Source organism: Jatropha curcas, chromosome 1 (assembly GCF_041381405.1).
Source record: "Jatropha curcas cultivar XTBG-Jc1 chromosome 1, XTBG_Jcur_1.0, whole genome shotgun sequence".
NCBI classification, from domain to species: Eukaryota; Viridiplantae; Streptophyta; class Magnoliopsida; order Malpighiales; family Euphorbiaceae; genus Jatropha; species Jatropha curcas.
The window spans coordinates 23,542,360-23,564,812 of NC_143151.1; the positions used below are offsets into that span (position 1 = coordinate 23,542,360).

The 22,453-nt window shown below is 33.5% G+C and overlaps 4 protein-coding genes across 9 annotated transcripts in view; 3 read left to right on the forward strand and 1 right to left on the reverse strand.

Moving 5' to 3' along the window:
- The window catches only part of LOC105630087 (Patched family protein), a 39,796-nt gene extending 39,292 nt beyond the window's left edge, over nt 1-504 (forward strand). For all 3 annotated transcript variants that reach the window (XM_020677779.3, XM_012211778.4, XM_089725077.1), the window contains one exon: nt 118-504. In XM_020677779.3, the coding sequence (XP_020533438.1) occupies nt 118-210 (93 nt within the window). In that variant the 3' untranslated portion in view covers nt 211-504. The remainder of the gene's footprint in view (nt 1-117) is intronic.
- Nucleotides 505-1,977: 1,473 nt separating this feature from the next.
- LOC105630086 (Pentatricopeptide repeat (PPR) superfamily protein) lies at nt 1,978-7,248 on the forward strand. 3 transcript variants are annotated; one of them, XR_005178445.2, is made up of 4 exons: nt 1,978-4,899; nt 5,627-6,192; nt 6,282-6,363; nt 7,002-7,248. XR_005178445.2 is itself a non-coding variant. In XM_012211777.4 (2 exons), the coding sequence occupies exons 1-2, from the start codon at nt 2,405-2,407 to the stop codon at nt 5,751-5,753; spliced, it is 2,622 nt and encodes an 873-aa protein (XP_012067167.1). In that variant the 5' UTR covers nt 1,978-2,404; the 3' UTR covers nt 5,754-7,248. The 3 variants fall into 3 exon arrangements, 1 of the variants encoding a protein (XP_012067167.1); XR_001046666.4 differs by having other exon boundaries at nt 6,282-7,248; XM_012211777.4 differs by having other exon boundaries at nt 5,627-7,248.
- A 3,039-nt stretch (nt 7,249-10,287) lies between these two features.
- Nucleotides 10,288-18,977, forward strand: LOC105630085 (retinoblastoma-related protein). 2 transcript variants are annotated; one of them, XM_012211776.4, is made up of 20 exons: nt 10,288-10,517; nt 10,650-10,740; nt 12,263-12,445; nt 12,571-12,675; nt 12,782-12,924; nt 13,016-13,112; nt 13,229-13,275; nt 13,799-13,997; nt 14,220-14,286; nt 14,389-14,568; nt 14,667-14,860; nt 14,950-15,829; nt 15,952-16,111; nt 16,219-16,291; nt 17,404-17,583; nt 17,683-17,802; nt 17,877-18,021; nt 18,097-18,209; nt 18,398-18,513; nt 18,601-18,977. In XM_012211776.4, the coding sequence occupies exons 3-20, from the start codon at nt 12,362-12,364 to the stop codon at nt 18,749-18,751; spliced, it is 3,054 nt and encodes a 1,017-aa protein (XP_012067166.1). In that variant the 5' UTR covers nt 10,288-10,517; nt 10,650-10,740; nt 12,263-12,361; the 3' UTR covers nt 18,752-18,977. The 2 variants fall into 2 exon arrangements, with proteins under 2 accessions (XP_012067166.1, XP_089580494.1); XM_089724368.1 differs by lacking the exons at nt 10,288-10,517; nt 10,650-10,740; nt 12,263-12,445; ... (1 more) ...; nt 12,782-12,924; nt 13,016-13,112 and having other exon boundaries at nt 13,257-13,275; nt 13,860-13,997.
- A 1,945-nt stretch (nt 18,978-20,922) lies between these two features.
- On the reverse strand, nt 20,923-22,075 carry LOC105630091 (MIZU-KUSSEI-like protein (Protein of unknown function, DUF617)). Its single transcript, XM_012211787.4, has one exon. The coding sequence runs from the start codon at nt 21,928-21,930 to the stop codon at nt 21,199-21,201; it is 732 nt and encodes a 243-aa protein (XP_012067177.1). The 5' UTR covers nt 21,931-22,075; the 3' UTR covers nt 20,923-21,198.
- Nucleotides 22,076-22,453: the final 378 nt, after the last annotated feature.

Here is a 22,453-nt window from a genome sequence, read left to right on the forward strand (position 1 = left end):
AAGAAGAGGCATTATTCTTTTATATGAATGTGATTGCTCCCAGGGAGGAGCTATGCCATAAAATAAGGTATTGAGGACGTATAATCATCATAGATTTCTTTTTGTTGTGATTTTCAGGTGATACTAAGTTTGTTTGGTCCGCCAGCAAGACAATCAGTAATTGAGAAACTTGAAGATGATGAGCCTTCAGCTTCTTCAGAACTGAGCTGATTGGTGATTCAGATCATACAGGCGCTTTTTTACTTTTGTCATTATTAAAATAGCCTTATTTTCAGAAATGATGAAACAAACACCTGATATGGATCTTTAATTTCAGGTGATTTATTTAGATTTTACTATCCCCTCCCTTGTTTCCTTAACATACATGATAGGTTCTACTAACTTTTCAAATGCTTATTGCCTCCATTTTTTTGAAAGTAAATGACATATAACAAGGAGGATGAACCAATCAAAATGCAATTCATTATAAGTTTAAATATTAAATACATTACTATTCATCTATCATCTAAATGTCAAATGTCAAATCATTTATCATCTAATACTTATTTTTCAAACTATTCATCGCCTAGTATTAATTTATAATTGTATATTCAATGTCTTTATTATCCAAACGAAATATTATATATTCAACATGATAATAAATAAGTGTTATAATAATATTTAAACAATCATAAATCACACAAAATATAAAACATTTGTATACTAAATAATTTTTAGCTATTTTATTAAATAAACGGCACATTTGTGCCTTAACCACTTGATCCATTTAGTTTATAATGAAAAACTAGACTTCTTTTCTTTAGAATTAAAGTTGTCCGATTTGCACAAAAAAAAAAAAAAAAGGACCGGATCGGATCAACAACCGATTCGTGAGTTAACAAATCCGGTTGAAAACAATGCAAATTAGAACCTTTTATCAAAAGAACTCAATTTCAGCATTAGATTCTTTTAGTATTTAGTTTAGAATAAACTAGATTTCTTACCCAGTTATAAATAGCAAGGTAAATTGTTCAACTCTGTTTAATCTAATTACCACCATCTCATTCCATTTAAAAATGCAATTGAGATATAGAGATCTAAGTCCGACCAAAGCTTAGCTCGGAGCCACTTAACCTTATTACTCCATTTAGAGCGCACTGTTTTGACTGGAGAATAGAGTTGAGCACTACGGAGGCAAATAGCCTTTGGTTTTGAAATTTTCTTCAATACTTCTGGGTGAGGATTAATGTTCGAGACAGACAGAATACAAGTTGTCTCAATTTTCCATTATGATTTTGTCCTCAATAGTCTCTATTGCTCATCCATTTACCGGAAATTCTTCGTTTATAGGTGTGTTGATATCTCTTGAGTTGTTTGTGAGCTTCTAAAATAGGATAGCAGAGAAATTTTTATAAGTCTGGGTTGAGGATCTTTTATAGAGGAATTTGTTTCATTTTGTTCAATGTTGGAAAATTCTCTAGATTTGTCATATGGGTTTGCTCAGCGATTTGAAGATCATTGCTGGCCATAATACTTTGAGGATTGCTGAAGTTTTTGCTTTCAGATTGAAAGATGAGGCGAGTTATTTGATAATTATAGAATTTAAACTGAGAATAATATAAGAAAGATAATGCATTTTTAGTGAGCAGGGAGAATTTTTATAGCTAAGATGTAGTTGTTGGATAAGTTAATGACCGAACGAGGGAGACGAGAATAACACTAGGGATAGACACCGAACCTCACTAAGAATAATAAATCCTTTTAACTTGTATTGCACGGTCTTTTGATTATAATTGCCGATGTGTCTTCGGCAATAATTTGGTCCTTTATTAAATTACAGTTATGCCCTTGGTATTGAGAATAGTCTAACACATGGGCCTCAGCCCAAGAGCAAAATTATGCCAAAGCAAGAGATGTTACTTACAAAAGCGATTCTTCTTCGCTTTTTGCCAACTTAGTTTATGATAATTCCTTTCCTGCAACCTTAGCAAATAATAGATGAGAAACACAAACGATTAAGAAGAGACATAAAAACAAATCAAAGACAACAAAAACAAATCAAACGGAAAAATATTGCAGAGCATGGATGAGAGGAAAAAGAATTTTCATACATAACTTCATCAGAGTTACTGGTTAGCTCGCGTTGCTGCTGTGCCTTGACTTGTGCTGGTGGAAAGCAATATCTGTAGAGAGGAGAAGAGAACAAAGCAGGGGAGAGTTGGAAAATGACAATTGATCCCTATTTCTATTTTCCTGAAACACCACCATTTTATAAATAAGATAGAAGTACAAACAAGTTAGACCGAGAGGTTCAGAATAAAGTACATTGGAGTTTACGAAGATAAGCTCCTATTTAAACCAACTACATTATCCGTACAGCTAAAAAACACTCTCTCGCGCCTCCAACACAGTAGACCGTTAGGAAATGGACCCAACAACTAAACTCACAAAAGTTCTCCTCAAAAACACCCACAATCCCAGACTCGCATGGCACCTCTTCAAGCGCATTCTCTCGCTACCCATCTCACCAATTCACCGTTACGAATCAATACCCATCATTACCCGTATCCTCATTCGCGCTAAAATGCTTAATGAACTCGATCATTTTCACCAACTTCTTATTAATTCACCATCTCTGGAAACTTGGGATCCTTCTCTCGAATCTCTAGTTACTACTTTAGCTAAATCAGATCTCTCAGATAAGGCCATTTCTTATTTCAAGTCCTTGAGGTTTCGATTTCCAGAAAAGCCGCCTTCTGTATATTTGTATAATATTCTCCTTAAATCTTGCATTAGACAGAGTCGTGTTGATTCTGTATCTTGGTTACTCGAAGATATGGTTATTGCAGGTGTATCGCCTGAGACTTATACTTTCAATCTTTTGATCGGATTGTTATGTGATTCTGGTTGTTTGGAGGATGCACAGGAATTGTTCGATAAAATGCCTGAAAAAGGCTGTAAACCGAATGAGTTCAGTTTTGGGATTTTGGTTCGGGGGTACTGCAGAGCTGGGTTTGCTAGCAAAGGGTTGGAGCTTTTGAGGGAAATGAGAAGTTTGGGTTTTTCACCGAATAGGGTTGTGTATAATACCTTGATTTCAAGTTTTTGCAGGGAAGGTAAGATTAATGATGCTGAGGAATTGGTAGATAGGATGATTGAGGAGGGGTTGTCTCCAGATGTGGTGACTTTTAATTCTAGGATATCAGCTCTTTGTAGCTCGGGGAAGATTCTTGAAGCTTCTAGGATTTTTAGAGATATGCAAATTGATGAAGATTTAGGACTGCCTCGGCCTAATGTGATAACTTATAATTTAATGCTTATGGGATTCTGCAAGGAAGGGATGTTAGAGGAAGCCAGGACTCTGGTTGAGACTATGAAAAGAAATGGCAATATGATGAATTCAGGGAGTTATAATATTTGGTTGTTAGGTTTGGTCAGGAAAGGAATGCTCCTGGAGGCGCAGTTAGTTTTTAAAGAGATGCTAGGTATTGGTATAGAGCCTAATATATACTCTTACAATATTGTTATAGATGGGCTATGCAAGAATGGAATGCTCTCTGATGCAAGAATGTTGATGGGTTTAATGATACAGAGTGGTATTTCACCAGATACAATAACTTACAGTACTTTACTTCACGGTTACTGCAATAAGGGGAAGATTTTTGAAGCGAATAATCTTCTACATGATATGATGAGAAATAATTGTTTTCCAAATATTTATACTTGTAACATTTTGCTTCACAGTTTATGGAAGGAGGGCAGAATATCAGAAGCGGAGGAATTGCTAAAAAGGATGAATGAGAAGGGTTACGGTGTGGATACTGTGACCTGCAATATTGTAATTGATGGCCTGTGCAATAGTGGACAGTTGGACAAGGCAATTGAAATTGTAACTGAGATGTGGACTCACGGAAGTGCAGCTCTTGGGAACTTGGGGAACTCATTTATTGGCCTCGTTGATAATAGTAGTAGCACGAAGAAATGCATACCAGATTTGATCACATATTCAACCATAATTAGTGGTTTATGCAAGGCAGGAAGGCTTGATGATGCTAAGAAGAAGTTCATTGAGATGATGGGGAAAAACTTGCAGCCAGATTCGGCCATTTATGATACTTTTATACAAAGCTTCTGCAGAGAAGGAAAAATATCATCTGCATTTCGTGTACTCAAGGACATGGAGAAAAAAGGTTGCAACAAGACCCTTCAAACTTATAATTCGCTGATCCAGGGCTTAGGAAGTAAAAACCAAATATTTGAAGTTTATGGAATGATTGATGAAATGAAAGAAAAAGGGGTTTCTCCTAATGTTTCCACATACAACATGGTGCTTAACTGCCTCTGTGAGGGAGGAAGAATTAAAGATGCACCTTCTGTGTTGGATGAGATGCTGCAAAATGGCATTTCACCAAATATCTCTTCCTTCAGAATGTTAATTAAAGCTTTTTGCAAGGCCAGCGATTTTAAGACAGCACATGAAGTGTTTGATATTGCGTTGAATATGTGTGGCCACAATGAAGCCCTTTATGGTTCAATGTTCAATGAGCTACTTGTTGGAGATGTTGCTGAAGCAAACAAGCTATTTATAACTGCTTTAGATAGAGATTTTGATCTGGAAAACTTTCTCTATAAAGATCTTATCGAGAGACTTTGTAAGGATGGAATGATGGAAGCTGCCAGTGGCGTTCTAAATAAATTGATTGATAAAGGATATCAATTTGACCCTGCATCATTCATGCCATTGATCGACAGCTTCAGTAAGATGGGTAATAAACATGAAGCTGATAAACTTGCAGGAAGGATGATGGAAATGGCTTCAGAAGGTAGGACAGAAAATAAGGCTTATACTCAAGTTAGGAATCCCATCCATAGGAACAAAATAAAGGATGGTGAAAGTGACTGGCAGGCCATAGTGCACAGGTATATGTATATATTTGTCTTACTTCTGTTCTTTTATCTCCTTTATTTTTTCTATGATGGCTTGGAACTAAAACTTCAAATAGTTTGGTTATGTGAACTGCTACCATTTTTCCCTTCATGTATATTGCTTTTCGTTCAAAAATTTGTACAAGTTTTTGTTTGAGAACCTTAAATCAATCAAGCTATAATCACATTTTCATTGGGATTCAGTATAAAAATCATACCATCATTGGACATTTGTTTAACAGAATTATGATACAATTAGACATATCAGTGAACAGGTCGATAGAATCTGAAAAAATATTTCCCATAAACTTTTCTGTTCTTTTAATTATACTTTCCATGTGCGGTGTACTTGCTACAGTTTTTCCATTTGGATCACTGGATGGTGCCTAAACATTTGTTTGGCATGCATCAACAAGCACAACCCAATTCTACCTAGAAAACATTTAATTTGTCAAGTTTCTTTTTCTTAACTAGTGTCTCTCAAGAAGTTCATTTAGAGTTGCTCTGTAATATGTGTACTAGCATGCAACATCAGTCTCCCATTTTGGAATCTGAAATATTCACATCTTCCTCTTTGATTATCCTTAAGGAACTTAGCATTATGCTCCTTGTAATTCATAAGAAGCCTTTTGGAGCTGTGATTAATGCAATTTGAATTTCCCATTTCAATTCTCTCTGTACTGTGTAATACTTTTTAAGTTTTTTACACCATGTTTCACAGAGACGATGGCAGTGGAATTGCACTGAAAGCCCTTAAGCGGGTACAGAAAGGCTGGGGTCAGGGAAGTATATCAACTTTGCAGCCTCAAAAGGATGAGTTCTTTGATTACTGGGATGGGAGTGGTTAAATGTTTTTCCTTGAGACTAAAACTGAGATCGGTAAACTAAAAAGTGAAGATTCTCTTGCTCTGCATGGTTGGTATTGAATGCCACAACCGAAGGTTATTGGATGGGCCTGCTCATTAGTACATTTGATGTGGTCTCAGTTATATTAAAATTAATATTTCCATTTCTTGAGTTCTGCATAATTTCTTATCTTCTTTGAGAATACCAAATGGATTTGCTTACGGTGAGAACCCAGACAGTGTTCTTGAAAGGGTGTTTTTCTAACAGATTATCCCAATGGTTAGATAAAGCGAACTTAGCAGACAGCTCTTGATTTTAGTTGTTGTTGTCGCTGCTAATTCATCATTCAATTGGAGGTAACAGTTTTATGAAGTGTCACCGGCTGCAGAAATGGCGGTGCATGACATAGACATAAAGAAAATATTGTTCAGCTGACTAAAGGTTTAGATTGGGTGTCACTTGCCAATAAATGTTCCTCCCTTTTCACTGCACAGCTGTCTTTTAAGACAAAATGTTCTCTGTTTTTGCAGGACAGAACATGTACAGTTGGCTGGTTGCAACTCTCCGGAAGTGTTCTAGTGTGATAATGGCAAAGCCTGTATATAGCCATCTGTAAGTTAAGTTTGCCTTCTTAAACTTTTATACACTGTCTGCAACTAGGATAACTCAGAAGAATGTCACGTCAAGCAATGAAAATAGATTTGATGACGATAATAAATGTACTTGGTCTACAATCAATACATCATGGAACAATCCTAATGCTTCTTCATTGCAGTATTCAAATTTTAGTGAACCACTTTATTTTAGAGTAAGATATAAACTTTTGTTATAAAAAAAGAAAAGTTATTGAATCATTTCTTTTATATTAACGAATAAATGTTGTACTATTTTAAAAGAATAGTTTATCCAGAAAAATTTGAAAAAAAAGTATACTTAAAAACAACTTAAAAAAATAGATAGTTAATCAATTAACCTGCTATAGTAGGTTTACTTGCCACGTGCTATTAAATTGTAAATTCTATATCCATATAAAAATGAGCATTTCTATATGATAGCAAAAGCTGCAACTGAATTGTGCTATAAATGCTGAATTTTGCCTTGGCTGTGATAAAATACTGAGTTATGATATTATATGATATTATGAATGCTTATTTGTAGTTTCCTCTTTAGAGAAAATAAGCACCACTAAACTTTATAACCACTAAGCTTTATGTTTAGTTAACTCGTATGTTGCCGATAATATTGGGTAGGTGATCCATAGAGAGCATCAATGATTTCAGAGGCCCAGTATTTCTGACACAGTTAGTCTTTTTCTCAGTTCTTTCAAATTTCTGAATATTTCTAGTGGCATGTAAATATAATTAAAACCTAGATTTTAATTGAGTCAGAATATTTTGTAAACAGTATTTTAAACATCAGTATTATTTTATAGCCTGTAAAGAATATTTTGAATGTTTTTAATTAAATGAAACTGAAATTTTATTCATGTGTTAGAAATTGTGATTTTGAGTTGAATGTTGATGATGATTAATGAGATGAGTTGAAGATATATTTGGATAAATGCATTTGAGGTTGTGGATGATTTCAGAAGTGCTTAGAACTGTTTTTCTGTGATTTTGGAATATTGAAAATATAGGAATATTGAAACTCTTCCTGTTTTTCTATAAGATTTTTCCGAAAATTCTTTTAAGTCACTTTTGTAATATTAAAATAAATGTTTTAAAATGTTTAAGATGTAAAGATGCTCAGTCTAACACTTAGTGTTAAACCTAATGCTGGGTTCATTATCCTGTTGTGCAAAACTAAATTTTGGTAGGGAATGAGCATTCGTTCATCGATTCGATTCAGTGAATAAATATTCGGTAAAAATTTTATTAAAAAAAATTAGATTTTTAGTGATGGGTTAAAGGTTCGGTTAAAATGTAATTTAACCGAATTAATCGAATTAACCAATTTTCAAAACTATATCATTTTTATTAAGTAGATAATAAAATTAAAAATTAAAATATTTCAATATTTAGTTTAATTAAGTGGTAATTAAAATCTTCATTTGATTTTTATTTCAGTTAAAGTTGGTTAATTCTAAATTTCGGTTAAATTTAACCAGTTAATTAAGTTTCATTTTCTTTAACTTTGATGCGATTAATAATCAAAATTAATTCTGCTAAAACGATTCGATTGAGTTCGGTTAAACATTAGTTCGGCTAAAGCTAAAATATTTCAATTAATTTGTTTTAGTTAAAACTTGCACAAATTAGCCGAATACTGACGTTTCGATTTTGAGCATTACAATAAATGTAGGATTGGAAGAAAAGTTCTTAACTAAAGAAATTGACTTTCTAAGGCGATTTTGGCAACAACTGGCTTTTAGTATTTTAAACCAGTCAAAACACTATATCTCTAAATTATTATATTTAGTAACTTGATATATAGAGTAGCTTTCAGATGTCCATGGAGTGTTTTCTAAAACGTTATCCATCTAACGTTTACTGTTCCTCTCTTTTTACTAAAATTATTTTTACAATATTATCATTATCCTTAATTAATATAAAATCTTTCTGTTATCGTATTACGTCTTTTATCATCCTTTATATTTTGCTTGCTTATAATTATTACTAAATGGAAAAGAAAATGTTTAATTATATATTTGCATTTAAACTCACACAAATATTATAAATTAAAAATATTCATCACTTAAAATATTAAAATTTTTCAATTTTATTTGAAAAATAGTGAACTTCTTAATTTTTGTTCCCTTAAATTCTCAAAATTTAGGTATAGTGAAATTATCTTTTTTTTTTTTATAATGAATTTAATTGAAAATTTTAGGTGAATATGTCAATGTCCTTTTTTGTTATTTTAAATTTATTGTCAGTTAAACAATTGCTTTTATCAAACACTTTCACTTTCAACCACTGTTTAAATAGCTAGCATCTAATCGTTAACAGTTAATAGCTGTTAAAACAACTAACAACTATTAAAACACATCTACGTGTTATCAATTACTACAACGACTAACAGCTATTAGAACAATTAGCATTGTCGAATAGGCTCTAATATCGCTACAAATACCTAATTTTATGTCTGTTTCTAATATAATTTAATATAAAGTCCCTAATAAATATTAATGATATATCAAATAGAAAAGCGTAATTGAGGAACAAATTTGAAGGAAAACTTCAACAATAGGTTTTCCTTTGTCTAATTTTTCTTTTAATTAATTAATGCTTTTCTTTATGATACACATCACAACGTTAATTTTTATATTATATGGCAAACTCTATTATATATTTACTTAAATTTTTAGCAATTTTTCCCTTCTTTTAGACTATTACTTATTTGTTTTGAAATTATGTTTCTTATCTCATATTCACTCTGTCTCAAAATATAAGATATTTTGAGTGATTATTTTATTCCACAATATAAGTCGTTTTGAGAAATTTAAAAAGTAATAAACGATATTTTTTCAATGTTACTCTTATTTACATTAGATATAATAAATACTTTCACAGTAACTATTGATTTTAAGATAAATGATAATTTGGTCAAATTACCTTTGGTGTTATTATAATATAAAAAAATTAATTGATTCCTTAATCATTATGTAAAAACCTTAAACGACTTATATTTTGGGACTAAGAGAATACATCGTTAGTTTTATTCTCTTTTGGTACAAAGTACAAATTAGCCTATATGAAACAAAAGTAACTCAAAAATAATTAGGAGTTGAGTGGAAATAAAAGCTATAAAAAAAGGAGAAAAACAATAAAATTAGAAAAAAGCCTGATGAAAAAATTTTTAACTATGACCAAGCTAAAAAATCAACACCAGTAAGTCCATCGGTCCACACATTTGTCCATGTACTTATAGAAGGAGACTATAGATCAATGTTCCCATAATTTATATGGGACAAGAATTGAAAACAAAAAGTAAATATAATCACAATCCAACAACTTCAAATTAAAGAAACCACTAAGATTTTGTTTTGCATTTATTTAAATATGAAAAAAAAAAAAAGAGCTTCCATTAGATAAATAAAGATTAAGAATAGTACATTTAAAAAAAAAAAGATGATAATAGTATAGTTTTAATTGCATAAATACATGATAAAAGTTCTAACAATGAGATAAATAAAAAATATTATTATTTCTAAAAATTTTAAATAATTTATTTTGGGTAATTAAATTACATATTAAATACAAACAACAAGTATTTTGCTTTTTTATCCCTATATAATTAATATTCAATTATTTCCAAACTACGGTGATGATTGAATCCATTTAAAGGAAACAGTAAAACGATTTGTCTGTCCCACAAACCACACGGGCCGCTCTCAATTTCCGAGACAAAATAACAACTCCGTCAACCCCGCCATAACGGCGAATCTCATTCTCGAAGAGAATCTCGTAACGGTGGGAAAAATTTGGCGGTAAAATAACCTAACTCACAGGACGTGTCGCTACCCCATTGGTTCTTCATGTATGCGTCTCATTATGTCATGTATGTATGTGACAAAGTCATGTTGGATTTTCCCGCGCTAGTGACAGAACACTGATAGGGTTTCCTCAAAAAGAGGCCCAAACTTATAGTGAGAGAAAGGGAGAGATTTAGGGTTTCATCTGCAAACAAAAATCAGACCCTGCTGTTTCTGTGTTATGGTTCGATCTGGAAAGCTGTTGTTGAATTAAAGCTAGGGCTTTGGTGCTGGATCTGTATATCAGCCCGATTTTGAAGAGATTTTCTGAGATCTGTTCCAAAAGGAAACGGTAAGTTTCTATTTTGGTATGGCATTTCAAACAAAATTCAATTTGTTGTTTTTTGTGGAAGCAGTCGAGCTCATTTCTCCTCTTGTTGCCTTATTTCTCGTGGCTGTTTTACCTCTTGCCCTTTATCTGAAGATTCAATCTGACTATTGTCACTATGAAGACACTACGTGTGGCCATCTCGGCAACAAGCTCCGTGGCTCGCAAGTCCTGGACTACTTGCTAGGTATTTTTGATACTGTTAAAGCTCTGTAACTAATTTTTTTTTTATTTTTTTTGTTTTCACTGTAAATGACTATGTGTTTTGATTTTGTGGGCATAAATAGGTGTAGGTATGTTAGAAAAGTACTCTGTATAATAGGGAATTTTGTGGAATTTCTTAGGGTTCTGCTATTTTTCTTAAGGGAATTTCTATAAACCTGTTTGAAAACTCCTGTCTTACATCATTTTTATGATTATGTTCATTGGTGAATTAAACAAGCTATTAGTCATTTAGAAATGAGAATTCTCTGCTCTTTGTATTGATATGAAACTGACTAGTTATACTTCTGTATTTGAAATGTTTAATGCTGTTCAAGTCTACATAAAATGCCTAGTTTATTTTGTTATCATTTTCTACGCCCCCGCCCCCCCCCCTCCCCCCACCACAAAAAAAAAAAAAAAAAAAAAAAAAAAAAAAAAAAAAACGTTCTTTTGTTATCATTTTATTTTGGGCTACTCCAAAGGTTTCTTCATTTAAAAAAGAATAAGCTTATTGCCTACTTTATTGATTTATAAATTAAAATTAAAAATTATTTTTGATATATGGTTAAAAATTGCAATTGTCATCTCAAAAAAACTGCAACAATTAATTTAATTTTTAGTTGCAATTAATTTTCTCATCAACAATGAGAAACCAACTAATAACTGTTTTACTGTAACTTTCATAAACTTGCAATAGCTGTCATTTTGCTCACCAATAAGTTCCTTGTTGTTCTTTTAATTTCTCACTCATATACACCTTTAATTAGTTTTTTCTGTTCTGTTTTGCTTCTTTTCTTTTTGGTTTCGCATTCTCACACATAAAACCACAAGCTTTCTTTTCTTGGAATTTGATGCATGTATTTCCAACTACAAAAGTAAGATTGTTCATGTGAAAATTAATTTTCAATTCATCCTATGAGACTTGTTCTATGAGGAGATTGATTTCAACGTTCTACAAGTAATACTATTCTTTTTTTTTTTTTTTTTTTTTTTTTTTTTTTTTTTTTTGTCTTTTTAACGTTTAACAACTAAAAGTTTACTGCTTTACAAACTATATATTAAAAGAACTACATTATTTATATGCAATAAAAAAAATTGGATGCATGATGTAACAATAGTACTTCTTGTAATTACTGTGTTAAATGGGTATTTATGTAGTTTTGGGTAATGCAAAATGGGTTCGAATATAAAAAATGTAATTTTAAGCACGGAGTAGCTTAAATTTAAACGGGCTTGGGAGCTTATATTTAGATGGGTTTGGGCATAGGTTGTGCAATTTTTGTAGGTACTCGACCTTTTACCATCCCTATAATTCTCTCCAACTTCTTCCTTTTCTTTCATTTTCTCTATGGTTCCTAGTAACTAACTGCTCAGTTAGGTCATCCATGTCTGCATCACCTAACGTCTTTCTCTTGATTCCGCTTCTTCTTTCCTAATTCTTCGTCTTTGCAAGTTCTCTTCATTCTACAATATCTTCATTATTGTTGTTGGGATTGCCACTTTAGGAGATCCAGAACCTGTTCCACTGTAACCCCAGAGTACTGCAATCTGGAACACGTAACCCAGTCAGTGTTAGGATAGAAGTGGCAGCAAATTAATCAACTATGGCACCAATCAACAATTCACATCCTGATGGAGGAGATGGGGGAAATGATGCCACTGAAGTGCGATTCTCAGAGTTTTGTAAGGTATAAACTTTTGAAATTTTTTTTTGGTTTTTCTTTCTCTTATTTTTCCATATTTTCAGAAATTATTAGTGACTACTGAGTGTGGCCTCCTCTTAATTTAATGGGAAATTTGGTTTTATTGGCAGACCGGATTATGTTTAGATGAGGACACTTGTAAAGAAGCTTTGCAGCTTTTCAAAGAAACAAAACATCTTCTGTCAGCAAATATTTCATCTATTGGGAATGGAACAGTGAAGTTCTCAACTTTCTTTTTTTCTTCTTGTGAATTATTTTTACAAATTATTTTCATGTGGGAATAAGTTGAATAACTAGTTGAATTAAAATTTTATCTATTAGTCGGAAGAAGCGGAGAGGTTTTGGTTTGCTTTTGTTTTGTATTCTGTTAAGAGGTTGAGCGAGAAGAGTAGCGATAATTCGCAGCAGAGGTCTGATGATAATGGGCTTACTTTATGCCAAATATTGAGATGTGCCAAGCTGAAGTATGTTGTGCTCATTAATTCATTTGCATTTAGCTGGTTTTAATTCTGAATCACCCTACTAATTCCAGTCATCTCATTTCATAACTTGCAGCATTGTGGACTTCTTTAAAGAGTTACCTCAATATGTTGTCAAGGCTGGTCCAATCTTGAGTAATATGTATGGTGCAGATTGGGAGAACAGACTTGAGGTGGAAGAGTTTTACGGTTGCTTTATACTTTTTTGTTGATATGCTCTTTTAGATGCATATTCCTGTATCTTGGTGCAAGAATTTCTCATGTTTTATCTTCCACTTTTTTCTATCAGGCAAAGGAATTGCAAGCCAATTTTGTACACTTGAGCATTTTAAGCAGGTAGGCATATTCTTTGTGGGGCTTATTGTTCTGGATATTGCTACATGCTTTTACTACTTTATTATCAGATATTTAGTGGTATTCATACATCTGCCTGTTGAGTACTCCAGAACTTCTTTTTTGAGGGCAAGTAGAGTCTTTCTGGTATATTTTGAGTTTAGTTGTGTTGAAAATGCTTAGTAAAGTATTAGAAGGCTGATGACTTGGTGCTTTGCTGATTTGTAGAATTTCTTGAAGTTGCATTTTCCTGCAAAGTTATCAGTGACATTTATAAATTTATCTTCCTGTTTGCTTCAGAAGTATGTTATGAGCTATATATCATATAAAGTTGATGACATTGTATTTTTATCATCTTTTTGAGGTAACCTTTCGTATTTTGCTACATGATTGGTCTTCTAGTGTAGCAACAGGGCATAATCGTCTATGATGTAAATGAAATTTAGTGCAATTTTGCTTTTAGGAGACTTTTCCTTAAAACTGTTTTTACATATATAATATTGTATCTTGTTGTTAAATGTTCAAGGCACTACAAACGTGCGTATCGGGAACTTTTCTTGACAAGTGATGCAAATGTTGATAAACAGTCGGCAGTTTCCAGTGAAACAGCATATTTGTCAGAATATCATCGTTTTGGATGGTTGCTGTTTTTGGCACTCCGTGTACATGCATTCAGCAGATTTAAAGATTTGGTGACTTGCACAAATGGTTTGGTGTCTGTGCTGGTTAGTACAATTCCCTTATTTCATCAACTACTGATACTGTGGTTCTGGCCTAGTTATAAGGAATTACACATTACTGTACCTTTTTTTCCCACATATTGATTTCATAAATTTCATGTCTAAGAATTCATTCCCGTTGAATGAAATCAGATGTGTTTCTTTGCAAGATTATCTAGTACTGTAGCACAGATTGAAATATTCTTACTATTAAATGGAATTTCTCAGGCTGTTTTGATGATTCATGTTCCAGTTCACTGCAGAAATTTCAATTTGAATGACTCTCAATGGTTTGGTAATTGTCTTGCATTTTTTAGCATTTTTCATTAGATTTTTTTCTTGGAGAGTTCCTTTGTTTGGACTTGTTAATTAACATCTGATTTTTTTATGTATGAAGTCAAGAAGGGTGACAAAGGTGTTGACTTGCTAGCATCACTTTGCAACAAATACGACACTTCTGAAGATGAGTTGAGAAAAACAATGGAGAAGACCAATAATTTAATAGCAGATCTCTTGAAAAAGAAGCCACGTTTGGCACCTGAGTGCAAAAATGAAAACCTGGATGATATCAATCCAGGTATGTTCGAAAAGTTTTCCATATTTATATCTGTAGATCTTTCATAATTGGCAACAGTTTTTCATTTTTTGCTTCTGAACTGATTCTTTTTGATGCAGATGGTTTGATTTATTATGAAGATTTAATGGAAGAGTCATCATTGCAGACCAGTTTAAGTATTTTAGAGAAGGATTACGATGATGCAATACGTTGTAAGGGTGAACTAGATGAGAGGGTATTTATCAATGATGAAGACAGCTTACTTGGTTCAGGAAGCCTATCTGGAGGTGCCATAAATGTAACTGGCACCAAGGTGAGTTTTATGTTAAATACGCATTCTATAAGACTGAGACATAAAAATGATAATATTTAAAATAGCATCATTTTATTTGTTCTGGGCAGAGAAAATTTGATCAGATGTCCTCACCAACAAAGACAATTACAAGTCCGCTTTCTTGCCATCAATCCCCTGCATCTCATGCAAATGGCATTTTTGGCAGCACAAATCCTAAGATGGCTGCCACGCCTGTAAGCACAGCAATGACAACTGCAAAGTGGCTTCGTACTGTTATTTCTCCACTTCCATCAAAACCATCGGCACAGTTAGAACGCTTTCTTGCATCATGTGATAGGGATGTAACTAATGATGTCATACGTAGAGCACAGATAATGTTGGAGGCTATATTTCCAAGCAGTGCTCTGGGAGAGCGTTGTGTAACTGGAAGTCTGCAAAGTACAAAGCTTATGGACAATATATGGGCAGAACAACGAAGATTGGAAGCTCTAAAGTTGTATTATAGGGTTCTGGAAGCAATGTGCACAGCAGAGGCTCAGATATTGCATGCAACTAATTTGACCTCTTTATTAACTAATGAGAGGTTTCACAGATGTATGCTTGCATGTTCTGCTGAACTAGTTCTGGCAACGCATAAGACTGTCACGATGCTGTTTCCTGCAGTTTTAGAGAGAACTGGAATCACAGCTTTTGATCTCAGCAAGGTGATAGAGAGTTTCATTAGACACGAGGAGTCCCTCCCCAGGGAGTTGAGGCGGCATTTGAATTCATTGGAAGAACGACTCTTGGAGAGCATGGTGTGGGAAAAGGGCTCCTCAATGTATAATTCTTTGACAGTTGCAAGACCCTCTTTATCTGCAGAGATAAATCGTCTTGGGCTATTAGCAGAACCAATGCCATCTTTGGATGCAATTGCTATGCATATTAACTTCTCTTCTGTCAGCTTGCCTCCATTGCCTTCTTTACAGAAGCATGAGTTGTGTCCAGGTAATATTTTCTTTTTCTTGAAAAAAATTAAATATCTAATCTAAAGTTAGCTAGGTTGTTAGCTCAAACTTTTTAATTGTTTGACACAAACATTGTGTCCTTTGTCATGTATCATTTTCCAGGCCAGAATGGAGATATCCGGTCTCCAAAAAGGCCATGCCCAGACTATCGTAGTGTGTTAGTTGAGCGGAACTCCTTTACTTCACCAGTGAAGGATCGTCTACTTGCTTTCAGTAACCTTAAATCAAAGCTACCACCACCTTTGCAGTCTGCCTTTGCCAGGTAATTGGAACTCTTAGGGGAAATTAGGTGGTATCTCTGACCTTTATGCACCATATTACAGCTTTTCTCTATTTTCTAATCGAGTTGTGTGTGGATTTTTGTTTCAGTCCAACACGTCCAAACCCCGGGGGAGGAGGGGAAACATGCGCGGAAACTGGGATTAATGTGTTCTTTAGCAAGGTAATAGACTCAACATTCTAATGTCAATGGCCATTGTATTGCCAACTTGACAACATAAGATAACTGTACATATGCTTAGAGTTTGGGATGCATAGGCTTTCCTTTTCTCTGCTTGTAATGGAGGAAGGATCCTCTTTTTTTTTTTTTTTTTTTTTGTTTTTTTGGGGTTTTTGGTTGCGGTGGTGGTTGGCTTGGGAATCGCAATTCTTGGTATATACTCGATTGCATTTACCTGGAACTGTCTCTTAGACTCTCATGTTTGCCACATTTCATGCATCCTTCCAGAATTTAGGGTGCAAACAAGCCTGGACTAGCTTACATTACAGTTGTTCAAGGACCTAATACATAAATTTGACCCTAAACTTTGCGGGAGTTCAATCATGACCCTGCATTTTCACATTTCAGTAATAACTATGTCTTTCGCCAAAATGAAATATGAAAGTGCAGCTTTATGATTGAAATCCCTTAAAGTTATTTTATTTTTACGAGGGGCATAGTTATTACTAAAAAATATGAAAGTGCAGGTTCATAATTGAACCCCTGCAAAATTCAATAGGCTATAAGAATAATAAATGAGAGTATAGGCTCAAACTTATGCTTTAGGCTGTTGTTCAAGAGAAGATGGGTTTGGTTTGAGTATGTTCAACCTTGAAATGATAAGTTGTGTGTTCCAGCTTGTTTGAGACAAAACTTCGAACCCTAAACTTGCATTTGATTAGCTTGAATCAGTTGTAAAGGGGAGCTTCAATTAGATATCTACCTTTTCATGCATTCTGAGACTTTGTTTCGTCTATCGATGGATTTCTATTTATAAAATTTGCTCTTGAAGATGATAAATGTTCTGAAGGATGATATCTGTCTTAGCCATTTGTTTAACCTATTGTTAACAGTATTGAAGACGGTTTGAAGATGAGTATGTTAATCGTACGTAATCCTTTAGCCCTTAAGGGTCGAGGTGCTCTACCCAAAAATAATATCTTTTTCTGAGTGGAGTTTTTTCTTGACAGGGAATGTTCCGCTTCACTTTTGAATTTGGTCGAGATTACATTGTGCTGCTTTATTTGTTTGATTATGTTCCAATATTTACACTTCCACATTCTTGTTCTGCCTAGATTAATAAGTTAGCTGCTGTCAGAATCAATGGCATGGTTGAAAGGTTACAACAGTCTCAGCAGCATATAAGGGAGAATGTGTATCACCTTTTTCAACAAATACTTAGTCAGCGGACATCTTTGTTCTTTAACCGTCATATTGATCAGATCATCCTTTGTTGTTTCTATGGAGTTGCAAAGGTTTGCTATCAGTAACTTGTGAGAGTTTATTAGCTACCTTTTAATTTTCATTTCGATCCTAAATTTTTCCTCATCATACTCTTACATTTTGTTCTGCAGATTTCTAAAGTGAATCTAACCTTCAGGGAGATCATTTTCAATTATAGGAAGCAGCCACAATGTAAACCACAAGTTTTCCGCAGTGTGTTTATTGATTGGTCATCAGCACGCCACAATGGGGTATGCTGCCTTATGTTACTCTATTTGCTGTTGTACTTTGTGGACATCTAACCTATTAAACGGTCTCAAAACAGAGGACAGGCCAAGATCATGTTGATATTATTACATTTTACAATGAAATATTCATTCCTGCTGCGAAGCCTTTGCTGGTGGAGGTTGGTTCTGCTGGAGCAATCACAAAAGCTAGTCCAACACCTGAAGTCAATAATAATAAAGATGGTACATTTTTCAGCATTGCCTGCTGTTGTCGTTCCAAATCATTATTTTAACATGCTTTTGTTTGTGGCCAATCAGGTCAATGCCCTGCATCACCTAAAGTATCGCCTTTTCCAAGTCTCCCTGATATGTCTCCAAAGAAAGTTTCTGCAACACATAATGTGTATGTCTCTCCATTACGGACGTCCAAGGTACATATTTATTTCTCAATTATTTTGTTTAGAGTTTTCTTTGTTTCTCTGCTTGAATATTGTACAGCATCAATTATTTGATGCCAAGTGACTGAAAATAACAGCTAATGTATTTCTACCATGAGACAATTTACTGCAGAAGGCCTTATCAATTAAATGTGTAATTTGATCTGTTCTCATGCTTTCAGATGGATGCTTTAATATCACATAGCTCAAAAAGCTATTATGCTTGTGTGGGAGAGAGCACTCATGCATACCAGAGCCCTTCAAAAGACCTGACTGCAATCAACAATCGTTTAAATGGGTATGCTTCTCTTTAGCAACATCCTCCAGCGTATAAAATTTATCTGTTCTAAATCAATGACATTGCTTTTTGCATCTTTTGCTTCAGTAATAGGAAGGTCAGAGGCACACTGAACTTTGACGACGTTGACGTTGGTCTGGTTAATGATTCTACGGTGTCCAAGAGCCTCTACCTTCAAAATGGGAATTGTGCATCCTCATCGGGCACACCTCTGAAATCTGAGCAACCTGACTCCTAATTCAATGGTTGTTTTTCTTACCCTTACTGTAAATTCTACTTTATGACTAATTTTCCCTTTTATTTTCAGTATACCCAGAAATGTATGACACGGGGTATTGAATGAGCGGTGAGTTGTAGAATAGCCGCCACAACCCCTACCGATGTGTTTTTGTAATCTAGTCTAGATACTGAAGCTGGAAATTGAAATTGGCCTAACCATTTGAATAAAATCTATTTATTCTCTACTGCTTGTTGAAAAAATTATTCTTCTCTTTTTTTTTTTTTTTTGGAAGATTGAAACAATCAGATGAACATGTCTACCTTTGGCTGCAGCTATGAGTAATACAAGATAAAACCAAAGGCTGTGGTTTTGATGCTTATGCACAACAATTTCAGAGGTTTTTATGTTCAATCTGACCACCTCCATGTTCTATAACAATTATAACTCAAACGGTAAGTTGTCATTTCTCAGTAATTTTATTAGTACAAAATAGCAAGAAATGAAAAATAGCAAGAATGATATTCTAGTTCTACCGCTGGTTAAATATCCATTTAAATATTTTGGGAAATGGAATTAAATAAAATTAGACTTATTTTAAAAATTTGGCTCGGACTAATTATATTGATCAACTTTTAGAGCCCAGTCTAATTCCCTTTGTGTTTATTAAGAGGCTAAATTCTCGTTTGTTTACACGCGTTGTCGTCTAGAAACTAGAAGTCCCTTTTTTGAACAAGGAAACATTTCTCTCTTCTACGTCATGAGCTACGCAAAAAATTCCCCTTAATGAAATACATAAATATTAGTTCATTTGCGGGTCGGGTATTTTTTTGGGCTGGTATGGGTCAGGCAGGCCCAAGACTCATAGACTGGCCTTTAAATGTAAAAGAGTGTTTGAGATAAAATGAGCCACCCAAATGCCCAACCCTTTGGACTAATTTCTATTTGTTGCATAATTCCCACAAAGACATTTCCAAAACTTGAACACCAGATGGGAAAACTAGCAAAGAAGCAAGATGTCACTGTAAAGCAAATTCTTTGTGATTTCAATATTCATTAAAGTTGGTTAATTTATTATATATAAAGATTTCCAAAGGAAGAACTAATGTAAGTACAAATCCATATTATTTTCTAATAATAATAATAATAATAAATACAAAATGCATGCCATGATGTTTTGATTGGCTTCCACATCTTGTCCAACTCTTAGTAAAAGATATACATAATCCTCAGGACTAAGGTTCAAAAACATAAGAAAAACTGAAGATGATAAATAATTAAATTTAAACAGTTTTTTTCTCAGTATTATTATGCATCAATTTTTACAATGATAAAGGTATGGTATATTCTCAGCAGTATTTATGTTAGCATAATATAAATTAATAATTCATCATTCAAAAATAAAAATTATTAGAATTCTGGCAATTAAAATATCTGTCATCTTTGATTAGCGTGCATTCCACTAATTAAAATTCTGTAATGGAGAAGGAATCTAATTAATCGTTGCCACCCTTTGTAATCTTCCCAAGAACTAAATGGAATTTGAGCCAAACTGAAACCCTCAAGCATCATCAGCTGCAAGTCTGTTTGTTTTTGAAAATTAGTTTGTTTTTGAAAATTAACTTGTATGAGAAATATTTTTCACATATTTTAATATTTGGAGTGTTTAGGAAAATCCATCAATAGAAAATATTTTTTTGTCAAATGAAAACCAAACTATTTTTAAGGAAAATAATTTTCAGAGAAAAATATTTTTGGGATATTAACAAATTTATTATAAATTTATAAATATATATATTTTTAATTCATTTATCATTAGTTGCCACCAACTTCGGCCACCAACCACTGCGACTATTAAAATTTATTATTTTTGTACATTTTGTCTCAGATTTACCAATAAATTTTTGAAAATGTGAAATTTATATGATTAGAAATATTTTTGGTCTTATAAGTTAAACACTTAAAATTTTTTAATTAACTTTCAATATTACAATCAAACAAGAAAAAATGAGTTATTTGAAAATTGTTTTTCAAAAGATAAGTTATTTTTCATAAATAAATGGAGCATAAATGATTAGTTATACATTTTCAGATTACTCTTTTCTTTCTTTTCTATGTGACTCCCATATAACTGTTCAAAATATTAGGGTACAATTTGCTTTTTGCTAAAATTACTTATTGTGTTCTGAACATGAAGTTAATAATATCTATTGCAAATTTATCATATAATCACTATACACATAGAACTGATAAAGCTGCAACTAGCTAGCTAGTCATCACCAGCTCTGCTCATACACATTGCTGCTATTGCCAACACCATCTAACTGGGGAATGACATGAATTAACTAATAAAAATTATATAAGTTTGCTCTAATAAGCTCTTCCAATAATCTCCCATTAACATCATTTCCCAGTAAAATGCAAATGTACATGTACACCAAATTAAAAATCTTCATCCTCACCAAATGTCAAATCCTCACAAAGAAAATGGTTAATTCTGGTCCATTATTCCCATCAGGATTCATCATGTAATAGGTCTCTGAATCTTTAGACCCAACTACGCGTTCAAAATGTGCTCTCATGTACGTTAGTTCTCCGTCCAGATGATCTCCGTCCTCCGGTATAACCCCAGCTCCCATAGATATCACATGCAATATTTGCATTACTACCAAATCTTCATCTGTCGGTTCTCTCTTTACCCCATAACCTGATTTCCTTCCATTACAATACATTGTCCATATTGGCTCTTCTATAATCTTTGTTTTCTCGTTCCTTCTCTTTTCACACTCCAAAGCAATCCTAACTAGACCCATTCCCATATCTTGAAGCAGTTTTCCGGTTGGTATTGTTAGTTCAAGCAATAAAATGGGGAGAGAGCTAGGGTTTTCTTGAATTGCTAGGTTAATTCTAGTTTTCCGATGGCCAAATAGGGTTCCGGTCATCCGTGTCCCACCATGGATGTATTTGTCATGAAGTCCATTTCCCAGCATCTTACAAGTTGGTGTTATGATGGGAAATGATCGGAAAACTGATCGGAAACGGCGAAGGAGTTTAGCAGATTTAGATGAGTCTTTTCCGGTGGGTTGTTGGAGAGAAATAGTAGGCCGAGGCAGAGACGGGAATCTTGGAGATGATGGTAAAGATTTAGGTGATGAGGGAGACAAGGGTGGCAATAGATCAGGTGAAGAAGCATCTTCCATGGTTGCCGGAAGGCTGAGTATGGGTAGCTAGCTAGTGCTTGAGGTTGGTTTAGTGATGGACACACGGTGGATTAGGGTTAGATAAATAAAGAAGATATGAAAGATGAATGTTATGGCATGCACGTTGAGGTTGGTGAGTGTGTGTAGAAAAGTTTGTTTATTGAAATTTGGTTTTGTTTAGTACTGACTTATGGTTAAGAATTAGTTTAGTAAGCCAAAGATAGACAGAAGAAAGAGTTGCGGTTAGTTTTAAACGTAGAGATTTATTGCCACTCAAATTTCCATGGAGGAACGTTACTCTTTCCGAACTAAAATATAAATCATTTTTAGGAGATTATTTTCTCTCACGACATAAATTGTTTATAAAGTAATAAATAATATTTTTTTAATATTACTCTTATGTATTAAGATACAATTGCTATTTTGAAGAGTTGCTTGGTTTTGAGATAAAATATAATTTTCTTAAATTATTCTTAATTTTATTATAATTTATAAGAATTAATTGTTTCTTAATCCTTATATA